General features: G+C 43.5%; 1 protein-coding gene across 1 annotated transcript in view; it reads right to left on the reverse strand.

The window, feature by feature from the left end:
- Nucleotides 1-14,439, reverse strand: part of LOC143808072 (putative cation-transporting ATPase 13A4) — a 506,094-nt gene that overhangs the window by 19,535 nt on the left and 472,120 nt on the right. Inside the window, exon 28 of the mRNA XM_077290329.1 lies at nt 4,521-4,609. Coding sequence (XP_077146444.1) covers nt 4,521-4,609 — 89 coding nt within the window. The remainder of the gene's footprint in view (nt 1-4,520; nt 4,610-14,439) is intronic.

The following is a 14,439-nucleotide window of genomic DNA, read 5'->3' on the forward strand; positions in this document are numbered from 1 at the left end:
TTAAAGAACATCCTTACGGCTCATGCTTCTGTACACCTGTGAAGCACAAGAAAAACTTATGTTTTTAATTTAATGCATGCATTATAGTTTGTTCATTTCTTTGCTTTTCCTGCTGATCTGCCATGTTGCTTTACATTAGTTCTTTTACTTCTTTTCCAGATGTCATATGAATAAATCAAAACCTTTGAAAAAGAAACCAATCAGCCAAACAAGAATTGTCTAAATGTTAATGCTACAGAGGAACAGAAAATTTCAAAAGCATGCAAAATTGGCTCCGATCAATTACTGAATATTATAATTACTCGATAATGGCAATGCCTCTCACCAATCATCATCCCAAGCAAAGTTAAGAATACTTTCCCCTTTAATCCAACCATCATTATGACTTTTAGAAGAAAAAAAAAAGTATAAAGTTGACACTAATTGAAATATTTCACAAAATGTCAGTTTCTTTGGAGAGAAAGCCACTATGAAGAGCCTCTCTAATCTATCTTCATCCTTTCCATTTTTTACATTTAATGCCCATTGATGTCAACATGTATTCATAAGCCCTTTCCTTTAGCAATAACATCTAATCACCAATCATCTTCTTTAGAAGGTCAAACACTTTACACGTGGATGTATATTTTTGCAAATAACACACTTAGGAAGCATGGACTAGATTGCAATATTACAGAAGAGATTGTACACAATGCTAGGAATGCGAGAAAAATTAGCAATGCTCAGAGCATGAGAAAACTGCTCAACATTGGTCATTCTTCTCAATACATATCTGCTCATGAAGCTCTTGTGATTACTCCCTTCCCAAATGTAATGTGCTGCTGCAGTGCAGTATAGTGCAACCTCCACAAGAAGGTGCTGGGGAGGGAAGAGATTTTGCACACACAGCATAGCAACACTGAGCAGCAGCACAAGTGCCACAGGTAACAAAAGAGTAGTCAGACAAGCCGAATCCCAAACTGTCTGGAGCCAAAGTACCAAAGATAACAGGAAAACACGTAGTCAGGGACAAGTAAGAAGTTAGAGCCTACCGGGAATGAGGTAACCAAAACGTGAGATGAAAGATGAAGTCAGGGTACAGGCCGGAGTCGAAGCCAGTCATGGAGAGTGGTATCAGATGGAAAACAAAGGGCGAAGTCCAGAGATCAGGTTGAGTCATACATGGGTACAGGCAGTCAGAAGCATAAGGAACACTAAGGTTTTCAGATCAGAGGCTCAAGCCAGGAAGCATGAACTATAGCTGACACTGGCCTGCAGGCTGCAGAGGACTGAATTAGCTCAGCCAGCTTCAAAAGGAGGCAGAGGGGATAAACTCCTGCATGAGCATTCCAAAGACGAGACAGCTGAAAACAAACTCAGGACTGGATAATGACACCAACATAGTAATTTTCCGTTTTTTCCATTTTTGCTTTCTTCCTCCACTTCTACTAAGATCATAAGTTTTTTTTTATTACTCCATTCACATAGTCATATGAGGGCTTTGATTTTTGCCAAATGTTTTGTAATTTTAAATATCACCATACATTTTACCATTCAGTGTAATGGAACACAGGAAAAATTACAAGTCAAGTGATGTGAAATTCTACACACAAAAAAAAAACAATCACGCAATTGTTTTATAGGTTGTTTATTTACAACAGTCATTGTTTGGCTGTGTCACCATGTTTAAAGGTCTGTAACATTTTCATTTTTGGTCAATGGAGCTTTGTGAAGGCTTGTTTTTTTACACCGTGACCTGATGTTTTTATTGATACAATTTTGAGGTAAATACATTTTGATTTTCTCTTATTGCATTTTTTTGCTGCTTTTCGGCAACCAAAAAAAAAGCTATTATGGAATTTTCTTTTTTTATCATACCATTTACTGATTTTGATATATTATTTTACATTTAGATAAACTTTTATGGAAGATATTAAATGGAGAAGAAAATCGGTGACATGTCCAATTTTGACCGAAGTTTTGGATCAAAATCAGTAATGCCAGTCTGTGGGTCCGTGGAAAACATCGGACAGCACTCAGATGACATCTGATCCGATTTTCACAGACTGACAGAATTGAGAAGGTGGGAAAACTTTTTTTTCTCTCCACCTCCAAGAAAAAATTATCTCACTCTGATCAAACTCTAATCAGAGTCTGATCAGCATAATAGAACCGTTTTTCTCGGATTGAGAGAAAAACGGTCGTGGGCCCCTGACCTTGTAGAGGTGTAAAGGATGGTTTATTTCTTGGCAGAACAAAGGATCAGAATGGTTAAACCCAACAATGCCTGTTATTCATTCAGGACTGGCCCTACTAGTGTGTGCCATTTACCACAAAACAGAGAACCTTGATCATGCACAGAAGTTGACACAAATTTGTGTGAATGGCTACTAAAGGTAACATCCTCACCTGTGACCTTTTTGCTTGCAATAAGTGTGTGCATAAAAGCTTAGTGAGTTCTGGGATGCAGAAAGACCCTTGCATCTTTCATTCAGTCACTGACATTTCTGAATTGTGAATCATGGGGAAAGCAAAAGAATTGTCAATGGATCTATGGGAAAATGTAGTTGAACTGTATAAAACAGGAAAGGGATACAAAAAGATATCCAAGGAATTGATAATTCCAGTCTGCAGCGTTCAAAATGTGATTAACAAATGGAAAATCAGTGGCTCTGTAAAAACAAAACCACAGTGAGGAAGATCAACAAAAATGTCATCCACAATTGCCAGGAAAATTGTTCGGGATTCAAAGAAAAGCCCACAAATAACATCAGCTGATATACAGGACTCTCTGAAAACTAGCAGTGTGGCTGTTTCAACATGCACAATAAGGAGGCACTTGAAGAAAAATGGGCTGCATGGTCAATTCGCCACGAGAAAACCATTACTGCGCAAATGCCACAAAGTATCTCACCTACAATACGGAAAACAGCACATAGACAAGCCTCAAAACTTCTGAAACAAGGTAATATGGAGTGATGCAAACAAAATTAACCTTTTTGGCCACAACCAAAAACGTTACATTTGGAGAGAGGTCAACAAGGCCTATGATGAAAGGAACAACATTCCTACTGTAAAGCACGGAGGTGGATCGCTGATGTTTTGGGGATGCGTGAGCTACAAAGGCACAGGAAACTTGGTCAAAGTTGAAGGAAAGATGAATGCAGCATGTTATCAGCAAATGCTAGAGGCAAATTTGCACTCATCAGCTTGGAAGATACGCACAGGATGCACTTGGACGTTCCAACATGACAACGATCCAAAACACAAGGTCAAGTTGACCTGTCATTGGCTACAGCAGAACAAAGTGAAGGTTCTGAAGTATCCACCTCAGTCTCCTGACCTCAGTATCATTGAGACACTCTGGGGAGATATCAAGACTGCAATTCATGCTATACAGCCCAGGAATTTACAGGAACTGGAGGCTTTCTGACAAGAAGAGTGGGCAGCTTTACCATCTGTGTAAATAAAGAAGTTCATCCACAACTACAACAAAAGACTTTAAGCTGTTATTGATGTTAGAGGGGGCAATACATGGTATTAAGAAATGGGGTATGTGAACTTTTGGTCAGGGTTATTTGGATATTTTGGGTTGTCATTATGATTTAAAAAGAGAAAGTAGTTTGACAATAAATGGTTTCACCCAAACACTAACCATGAGTGGAGAAAAAGTTTTGGTGTTATCATTCATATTCTCTGAAAAAAGGCCAAGAAAGCAAACATTCTGCCGGGGTATGTATACTTTTGAGCACAACTGTATATATATTCATGTATTTCATACATAAACATATGTATATATGTATAGATTTGAACACATAGCTACAGATCTATGGAACATAATTCATTTTTCAAAAAATAGATACCATGGACAGGCTAAGCCACTCTATCTACCAGATCCCGGGGCTTGCCCTGGCCTTCACACTTAAGCCCCTGTACAGGGAGCTAGACTTACACAGGGGCCCCAGGGTTAAGGTCACAAGACTGGCTGCTGGTTGATGATGCATGCTGGCAGAAAGCAAGCATAGTCTGGTAGCCAGGTAAGCACAGAACATGCATGTAGGGACAAAATCGTAAGGCAAGAGAATAGTCAGTAAACAAGGCAAGCTCAGAAACAGGAATATCCATTGGAAATACAAGTAAAGCACACAGTCATTCTCCAAATTAAAATGGAGAGCAACATTTCGGGAGCTCAAATCAGCCTAGGCAACATAGCAGAGAGTAAACACTGACCGAAATTAACTATTGAACTCTTGAACTCCCAGCCTGGGTGGAACTACAAATCCCAGAAAACAAAGAACTAAAGTTGTTGCCCATGTTGCCCTCGATGTGAGCACAGTGCCGCCCGGCGACAGAAGAGACAGGAAGTGCAGGCACCAATACCGATGTCACTCCAGTGTTTTAATCCTCAACATTTAGAAGATAGTGGGCAGTCAAGAAAAAATCTCTACTATTAGTTGCTGTAAGTTAGTGGAATAAGCAAAAAACACAAATAGGCACATTACACTCTATATAAGATACACAAATTTAAAAGTGGTTCTCACCTGCATATCTTGATACAAGGATTCAATATTCGCAAAATAGATAAATAAATAGGCGATCAGTTGTGCAATCATTATTATGGTAAACACATCTACAAATGAAAAATGGAAATATAAAACATTGAAATTATAGAATGGAGATTAGTACTTTAGATTTCAATCTAGAAAAACTGTGGTATTGTTGACCTGTACAATAAGAAGATATAATGTACCTTCTGCTTAGAATATTGTAACAAAAATTCATTAGATATAAAAAGAATTACAAGGGAGCCATTACTCAATATGTAAAAATAACAAATAAAATCTAATACCTACAATACAGTACTATACTGTGCTTAAGTAAATACCATTATGGATTAACTAAATAACTCCTAATAGCTCCAATCATAAAGTAATATGTTATCAGCCATTTCTAAATCTAAATAATCCTACTATAATATGATTAATTTTGAAGGTAACACATCTTGGATGCCAGGTGAACATAAATTTCTCTTTCAGTTGGAGAGGTTGATGGGCTCTTGTGCACATGCATGTGTTTCCCCAAAAACAATACCTACCTCGACAATAAGCCCTAGTATGATTTTATAGGATGTTTGGAGTATGTTTAAAATATAAGCCCTGTTCAAAAAATAAACCCTAGTTACAGTCATGGCAGGCATAAGAGGGAGTACAAACTGGAAAATTGCCCAAGGTCCTCACTCTCTTAGGAGGGCCCAGCATTTCTATTCCGAGGTAAAACTACTTAAAGATCTTTGGTGGCATCATGGTCATGTGACCATCATGTCACCAAAGGTCTTTTACCTGCATGAATCTAGAGGAATTGAAGTGGAGACAGGCTGGAAATAGGGACCAGTGTTAGGTGGGGAATTGGGAAATTACCCAAGGTTCTCACTCTCTTAAGGGCCTCCAGCATTTCTATTCCAAGGTTAAGATTACTTAAGGATCTTTGGTGACATCATAGTCATGTGACCATGATGTAACAAATGGTCTTTTAACTCCAAAAGTCTAGAGGAACTGAACATGAGACAGGCTGGTATGTATGTGCAGTGTGTATAAACATTTGTATGTACAGCGTGTGTATGTATATACATGTGTATGTGTAGTGTGTGTATATACATGTGTATGTGCAATGTGAATACATACATGTGTATGTGCAGTGTGGGTATATAAATGTGTATGTGCAGTGTTTGTGTGAATGTACATGTGTATGTACAGTGTGTGTGATTACAATTATACTGTGTGTGAATAAATAATTTTTTTTTCAAGAATAAATGTGGATGTTGGTCATGGAAAAAAATAAGACATTCCCTGAAAATAAACCCTAACCCATCTTTCAGAGCAAAAATAATATAAGGCCCTGTCTTAATTATGGGGAAACGTAGTATGACAATGAATTGTCCAATGCACAAATATTACACAGATGGTGGCCCGATTCTAAGGTATCGGGTATTCTAGAATATGTATGTGTGTATGTACATCGCGCTGTGAGTGGGGGTTAAATTCCATGCCAATATCGCTGATTGGCCATGCCCAGCTGGCGGATCAGCGAAGCATGGTTCAAATCCGGGGCCAATTCGCGGCCGGACTGTGCCTGTCGCTGATTGGTCATAGCCGGCCATGCGCGACCAATCAATGAAGCGGTGTTTATATCCCGCACCAATGTCGCTGAATGGTTGCGGCCGGCCGGGTGCGACCAGTCAGCGCAGCGTGGTTTAAATCCCACGTCAATTTGCGGCTGGACTGCCTCTGTCGCTGATTGGTTGCAGGATGTCGGGGGTTTGGGGTGCTGGATGTCGGGGGTGCGGGATATAGTACAGCCACATAGTATATAACACAGCCATGTAGTATACAGCACAGCCACGTAGTATATAGCACAGCCACGTAGTATATAGCACAGCCCGTAGTATATAGCACACCCACATAGTATATAGCACAGCCTGTAGTATATAGCAGCCACGTAGTATATAGCACAGCGACGTAGTATATAGCACAGCCACATAGTATATAACACAGCCCACGTAGTATATAACACAGCTAAGTAGCATATAGCACAGCCACGTAGTATATAGGACAGCCACGTAGTATATTGCACAGCCACGTAGTACATAGCACAGCCACGTAGTACATAGCACAGCCACATAGTATATAGCACAGCCACGTAGTATATAGCACAGCCCGTAGTATATAGCACAGCCATGTAGTATATAGCACAGCCACGTAGTATATAGCACAGCCACATAGTATATTGCACAGCCATGTAGTATTGCACAGCCATGTAGTATATAGCACAGCCACGTAGTATATAGCACAGCCAGGTAGTATATAGCACAGCCACATAGTGTATAACACAGACAGCCATGTAGTATATAGCAGAGCCACGTAGTATATAGCAGAGCCACGTATTATATAACACAGCCTCATAGTATGTAACACAGCTACGTAGTATATATCACAGCCTCGTAGTATATAGGACAGCCACGTAGTATATTGCACAGCCACGTAGTACATAGCACAGCCACGTAGTACATAGCCCAGCCACATAGTATATAGCACAGCCCGCAGTATATAGCACAGCCATGTAGTATATAGCACAGTCATGTAGTATATAGCACAGCCACGTAGTATATAGCACAGCCACATAGTATATTGCACAGCCATGTAGTATTGCACAGCCACGTAGTATATAGCACAGCCACGTAGTATATAGCACAGCCAGGTAGTATATAGCACAGCCACGTAGTATATAACACAGACAGCCATGTAGTATATAGCAGAGCCACATAGTATATAGCAGAGCCATGTAGTATATAACACAGCCACGTAGTATATAGCACAGCCACGTAGTATATAGCAGCCACATAGTATATAGCACAGCCCACGTAACACAGACAACCACGTAGTATATAGCACAGCCACGTAGTATATAGCAGCCACGTAGTATATAACACAGCCCATGCAGTAAATAACACAGCCCATGCAGTATATAGCATTGCCCACGTAGTATATATCAGTCAGCAGTATATAACACACCCCACGTAGTATATAACACAGCTCACATAGTATAGTGTGGGCACCATATCCCTGTTAAAAAAAGAATTAAAATAAAAAATAGTTATATAGTCACCCTCCAGGTGTCCAGCGAGACCGCTAAATCATCTGGGTAATTTCGCAATGCATCACTGGGAACAGAAGCTGGTGGCAGCCTCGCCGCTCGCACGCATCGGATGATGCCGGAGGGTGAGAATAGCACCATTTTTTTTTTTTAATTATTTTAACATTGTATCTTTTTACTATTGATGCTGCATAGGCAGCATCAATAGTAGAAAGTTCATCACACAGGTTTAATAGCAGCGTTAACAGATTGCGTTACACTGCGTTATGCCACGGTGAAAAGCAGTCGGTTTAATGGACTGTTAAAGCGCTATGTGGGCGGCGGGTGCTGACTGGGTGGGAGTATGGAGGGGGCACTGACTGCAGGGGAGTAGGGAGTGGCCAATTCATGGCCGGACTGTGCCCGCCGCTGATTGGTCGTGGCCATTTGGCCGCGACTAGTGTTGAGCATTCCGATACTGAAAATATTGGGTATCGACCGATATTCGTGGTATCGGAGTTCCGATACTGAGTTCCGATACTTTTAGTATATCAAATACCGAAATCGGAAGTTCACATAATGCATTGAGCCCGTTTGATTTTATTCAGCCAATGAGGATCCTAAAAAGTGTGGGCACATCCTTTTAGGCATGTTAGGCATGTTAACTAATGGCATGGCTGTGATTGGCTGCTGAAATGATGTCATGATGCACTATGAAAGCCGCCACCGCCATTTTGTGTTCACTCAGCTGTGAATTCAGTTAGGGACAGGACACTGCTGTTCTGAGGGACAGTTTGAGCTAGCGATTTGCTTTATTGTGCTTTACCCAGGCTACTTTATCAACCGCTGTGTGAGAGGCTTTCTTTTGCCTTGCAGCGCTGTTCATGGCTGTCTGCGAGGTCTCTGTGTGTGAGTGCAGCTCACACTGTAGTGTGTTCTGCATCCACCTATGGTTTTAGTCCGCTCAGCGTGCGTCACTGCCTCATACATTGTCCTTTTTTGCATTAGTGCTGCTCATTTTTCCTGATTTCTCCTGTTAGTGTGGTTCCATCCGTATCCAGCTGAATGGGCACATCCAGTGTCTTTTTGTGAAAAAAAAACAAAAAGTTAATAAAGTTCACCAAACACTCCTCTTTACAGTTGTGTAGGCCACATTAGCTCATATTAAAGTCTAGTCCACACTTTATAAAATTAGTGTTTCTTATACCTGTTAGCAGCTGTTCAGGAATAAGCACACTAAGCCCTTAGTACTTTTCTGCCTATCCTTATCAGTCTACCAAGATGAAGAAGGCAGGGAGTAAGGCACGTGGTCGTGGGCATGGAGTTTCTGCAGGGAGAGGATGTGGGGATTCTGTGCCTGCTGCGGGCACCAGTGACTCAGCATCCCCCAGTTTTACCAGGGAACAGTCCTTTATGCACAGCTTTGTAGGAGCTCGCTGTACCCCACTGCTGCGGGAGGAACAAATTGAAGCTGTTGTCGGATGGATGGCAGCTAACACATCGACTTCAATTAGTTCCAGATCCTCTCAGGTCCAGAGCACTGAAGAGCACCCATCTGTCTCTTCACCACCTGCCAAATTGCCCAGGAAGTCAGAGAGCCCTGGACAGGAGCCATCTCTACTTCTGTTCTCTGAGTCTCTTGACTTGGAAAGAGGGGACAAGCCAAGCAGCATTCTAGAATTTGAAGAATAGGTAGTATGCAGTGATGCGCAACAGCTTTGTCTCTCTGAATCTGAAGAGGTGGGTGGGCCAGTGCCTTTGGTCAGCACACCTCAGTACGCATCTGATGATCAGGTGCTACTTTCTGGTGCGTACTGTGCTGTCGAGACTACCCAGGAGAAGCAGTTGTTTGAAGAGGGTAGTGTAGATGATGAGGTCCTTGACCCATCATGGCGTGAGGTACAGGAAGGTGGTGGGAGCAGCTCTGAGGAAGAGATTACCTGATTGGCCCAAAAAGGAGGGAGAGGGAGGGGGCAGACTTGGTTGCCTGTAGCCTCCACTTCGGCACCCATTAGGAGCATGCATCTTCCAAAACCCAAAATGGGCACTCCCAAGACTTGCAGTGCCTGGTCCTTTTTTGACGCAGTTGCAGATGACATTTGCTTTGTCAAGCTGTGTAATCAAAAAGTGAAAAGAGGGAAAAGTGTCAGCAACCTCAATACCACAAATATGTGGAAACATGTGCGGACCAAGCACGTGGTGGAGTTACAAAGACACACTGAAGACCTAGGCCAACCTACAGTGCCACCTACCACCTCTTCAGCTCGTGTTGTAGCCTCTTCCTCCTGCTCACACACAGCTGGTTCGGCTTCCTCACAGGATCGCCATGGAAGAACCTCTGGCACTGTTGTACAGAGACACAGTTTCATTCCACCCACAGCACCACGTTCCCTGTCATCCTCACATTCCCAGGCCAGTCTATAGCCATTGGAAGCACAGGCATGGGAGAAAAGGTGGCCCATACTCGGCAAACCACCCCCGAGCACAGGCTCTGAATGCTGGCATTGCAAAACTACTGTCCCTTGAAATGCTCTCATTCAGGCTGGTGGAGACTGACACCTTCCATAACTTCATGACATTGGCTGTCCCACAATACAATGTGCCCAGCCGCTTTTATTTCAGCAGGCAGGCCGTCCTTGCCCTGCAAAAGCATGTGGAGGGAAAAATTAAACATGCGCTACTAAATGCCGTCAGTAGCAAGGTCCACCTGACCACCGATGCGTGGACCAGTAACCATGGACAGGGACAATACCTTTCCCTCACTGCCCATTGGGTAAAAGTTGTGGAGCCGGGTACAGATCTTGAGAGTGGCGCTGTACATGTTCTGCCAACTCCAAGGATTGCAGGAATCCAGTCTGTACACATTGACTCCTCCTCATACTCCAGTTTCTCTGAATCAGCGCTGCAGGAGCCATCACGGTCTACATGCACATGGACCCGTGAATGCTTACCTGTTATGACCGATATGAGCACAGCCGTGGCCAAATGTCAACAGGCCGTATTGAAATTAATTTCTTTGGGGAATCGAAGCCACACAGCGCAGGAACTCTGGAATGCCATCAAGCAGCAGAGCGACATGTGGTTTGAGCCAGCGAATCTCCAGCCAGGCATGGTAGTGTGTGACAATGGCCGAAATCTGGTGGCAGCTCTGGGCCTAGGCAACTTCACTCACATCACATGTCTGGCACATGTGCTTAACTTGGTCATGCAGAGTTTTTTGAGGGACTATCCGGATCTTGATGCACTGCTGCACAAGGTCCACATAGAGTGCGCTCACTTGCGGCGTTCCAACATGGCAAGATCGCACATTGCAGCTCTGCAGCACCGATTCCGCCTTCCGGAACATCGCATCATATGTGACCTACCCACCAGGTGGAATTCAACGTTACATATGTTGGAGAGGTTGTGTGAGCAGCAGTCAGCAGTAATGGAGTACCAGCTGCATTAGGCGCAAACAAGTCGCACTGCGCGCCGTTCACACTTCACCACCACTGAGTGGGCCTCTATGAAAGACATCTGCCACGTTTTGCATGCCTTCGATGATTCCACGCGAATGGCGAGTGCAGATGATGCACAAGTCAGCATGACTATCCCCCTTATCTGCCTGCTTCAAAAAACACTGCAAGTGCTAAGGGATGAGGTTGTGGAAGAGGTGGAGGATGAGGAGTCACAAATGCCATCTGCTTCTGAGCAGTCTGCGCAACATGGTTCCTCACAAAGGCCTAGGCAGGGGACACTTTGTGAGGAGGATAAGGAGGAGTCAATGGAGGAGGAAGACATCTGTCCAGAGGAGGGAGGCACACAATGCTCTAGTAGTCAGTATGTAGAGCGAGGGTGAGGTGATACAGAGCAGACAGAGATGACGCCTCAAGCAGGGGACATCGTTTCTTGGCCAGTTGGCAGTCTGCAGCACATGGTTGATTTCATGCTGCAGTGCCTGAGAAACGATCGCTGCATCGCCCACATTCTCAAGACGGCTGATTATTGGGTGTACACCCTCCTAGATCCTCGCTACCGGGACAACTTACAAAGCCTCATAACACCGTTGAATCGGTAGCTTAAAATGCGGGAGTACCAAGACACGCTGGTGCACTCCATCATGTTCTCCATTCCACCCGAGAGCAGTGCTGCTAGTGCTTTACAAAGCAGCTCAGTGCATCGAGGCAGTGGAGGAAGCTCTGCACAAAGAGGAAGCAGAAGCAGCGCCTCAGCAGAAGGCAAGACCAAATGTGGCAAAGTTTTGTGTCCCCGCCACAAATGTCTACACCATCACAGACGGCTCCAGTCAGCAGGAGGCAACATTTCCGTCAGATGGTGACAGACTGCATGTCTTGCCCTCTCTGTGTACTCCGAGACAGCTCTTCCCCCTTCAAGTTTTGGGGGATACATGGCCAGAGCTTAGCCAGTATGCATTGGAGGTGCTGGCTTGCCCTGCTGCTAGTGTATTAACGGAAAGTGTCTTTAGTGCCGCAGGTGGTGTACTAACAGACCGTCGCATGTGACTATCCTCCGATATCATTGACCGGCTTACTTTTCTGAAAATGAACATGGCCTGGATCTCACAGGAATTTGCCAGTCTTCTTCCAGATTAAATGATTGGTTGGCAACAGTATCCAGGTCTCCTGTTGTGTTCATGTTTCTACCACCTGAACTGTAATCCCTGGGCTCCAACACCGCCAGTTGCTGCTCAGAAGTGCCGTCTGCACAGTCAACACATGCTCCAGTGTTATTGGGGTTCAGTAACATCAGCTGATCCCCTGCTGTGTGTCCGGCAATTTCTCCTGCTCTGTCCACATTCACACTACTAATGATTTTAAACTTGCTCCAAATAGGCCTCTGGCTACACTCTGTTTCTAGTATTTACCCTGGGCTCCAACACCGCCAGTTGCTGCTCAGAAGTGCCGTCTGCACAGTCAACACATGCTCCAGTGTTATTGGGGTTCAGTAACCTCAGCTGATCCCCTGCTCTGCGTCTGGCAATTTCTCCTGCTCTGTCCACATTCACACTACTACTGATTTTAAACTTGCTCCAAATAGGCCTCTGGCTACACTCTGTTTCTAGTATTTACCCTGGGCTCCAACACCGCCAGTTGCTGCTCAGAAGTGCCATCTGCTCAGTCAACACATGCTCCAGTGTTATTGGGGTTTAGTAATGTCAGCTGATCCCCTGCTCTGTGTCTGGCAATTTCTCCTGCTCTGTCCACATTCACACTACTATTGATTGGTAACTCCGTCCGGCTCACGGCCTTGCAACTTTTTTTTTCATGTGTACCTTCTGCTGCCTATCTGAGTTCCAGTACCATTAGCTGGTTCTTTGGAAGTCAATCTTGAATATGTCCCCTTGGGTTCCATTAACATCAGCTGGTTCCAGGCAGTGCCTTAGGCTTAGGTGCCTCCTTCTCGGTATCCGAGTTCCACCAACATCTGCTTGTCCTTGGTAGTGCTTTCTGGCACAGGTACCTGCTGCTGAGTAACCGGGTTCCAGTACCATCAGCTGGTCCTCGGTAGTTCCATTGGCTCTTGTACCTTCTGCTACCCATCCGGGTTCCAGTACCGTCAGCTGGTTCTCGGCAGTTCTTCAGTCTTCTTGTACCTTCTGCTACATTTCCAAGTTCAAGCTTTTTTAAATGGTTTTTGGTAATCACTCTGGATCTCCCTGACAATGACCCTGAAGACGATGACCCTGAAGACCACCCCGAAGAAGACGACGATGACCCTGAAGTCGACGACCCTGAAGACCACCCCTAAGAAGACGATGACCCGAAAGACGACGACCCTGAAGACCACCCTGAAGAAGACGACGACCCCGAAGATGATGACCCTGAAGACGACGACGCTGAAGACCACCCCAAAGAAGACCAAGAAGATGACCAAGAGGACAAAGAACAAGAAGACAACCACCAGAACATTAAGCATAAGACTAAAAATCAGAGCAAAAGATATTATCTAAATTATAAGCAGAAGAAGACTAAGCAGTGAATGGGGGTGAGTCCATTCCTCCTCATGGTGCCCCTGGAAAAAACCTGCTGCTGCATGCAAAACTGAATGCGGACAAATCCTGTTGTAAAACTTTTATGACAGGCAGAACGGAAGGTGTAATCTTCAAATGTTTATAGATAGCAACTACAGGAATGCCTGTCACAAATAAGAATATGAAGAAGAAGAAGAATATAAAGAATATGAAGAAGCAGAATATGAAGAATAATAATAGTTGAATAAGAAGAATGTAAAAAAAAGAATAATAAGAAGGTAAAGAAGAATAAGAGGAATAAGATGAAGAAAAAGTTGATGAAAAAGATGTTGCTGCTGAGGATGATGAAGGAGAAAGTGTGGGAGAAGTAAAAAAGTAGGTGAAGAGCATGGAAGTAGTGAAACATAAATATCTGACAAAATATAAAAAAGCTTAACATAGTCAATATCTTTGTAACTCCGAATGTCTTAAAAAAAAATAATTCCTGCTATTCCATATGATTTGGATAAACCTCTATGCCTTTAATGTCTCCTCCACCTCCCCCAATTCATTCTACATTATTCTTAGTTGTTTTCCTTCATGTAGAATTAACCTACAAGGAAATAAAGGGTTTATTTTCATTCTGATATTTGTGTCCCATTGACTTGCATTGGTTTTCGATATCCGATATTTTTTGGGTATCGGTCCAATCCAATCCTATACGATATTTCCCGATATCGGAAGGTATCACTCAACACTAGCCGTGACCAATCAGCGACTTGGTATTTCCGTGACAGACAGACAAACAGACAGACAGACAGACAGAAGGAAGTGCCCCTTAGACGATTATATATACAGGTCCTTCTCAAAAAATTAGCATA

This window comes from Ranitomeya variabilis, chromosome 2 (assembly GCF_051348905.1).
Source record: "Ranitomeya variabilis isolate aRanVar5 chromosome 2, aRanVar5.hap1, whole genome shotgun sequence".
Taxonomy (NCBI): Eukaryota; Metazoa; Chordata; class Amphibia; order Anura; family Dendrobatidae; genus Ranitomeya; species Ranitomeya variabilis.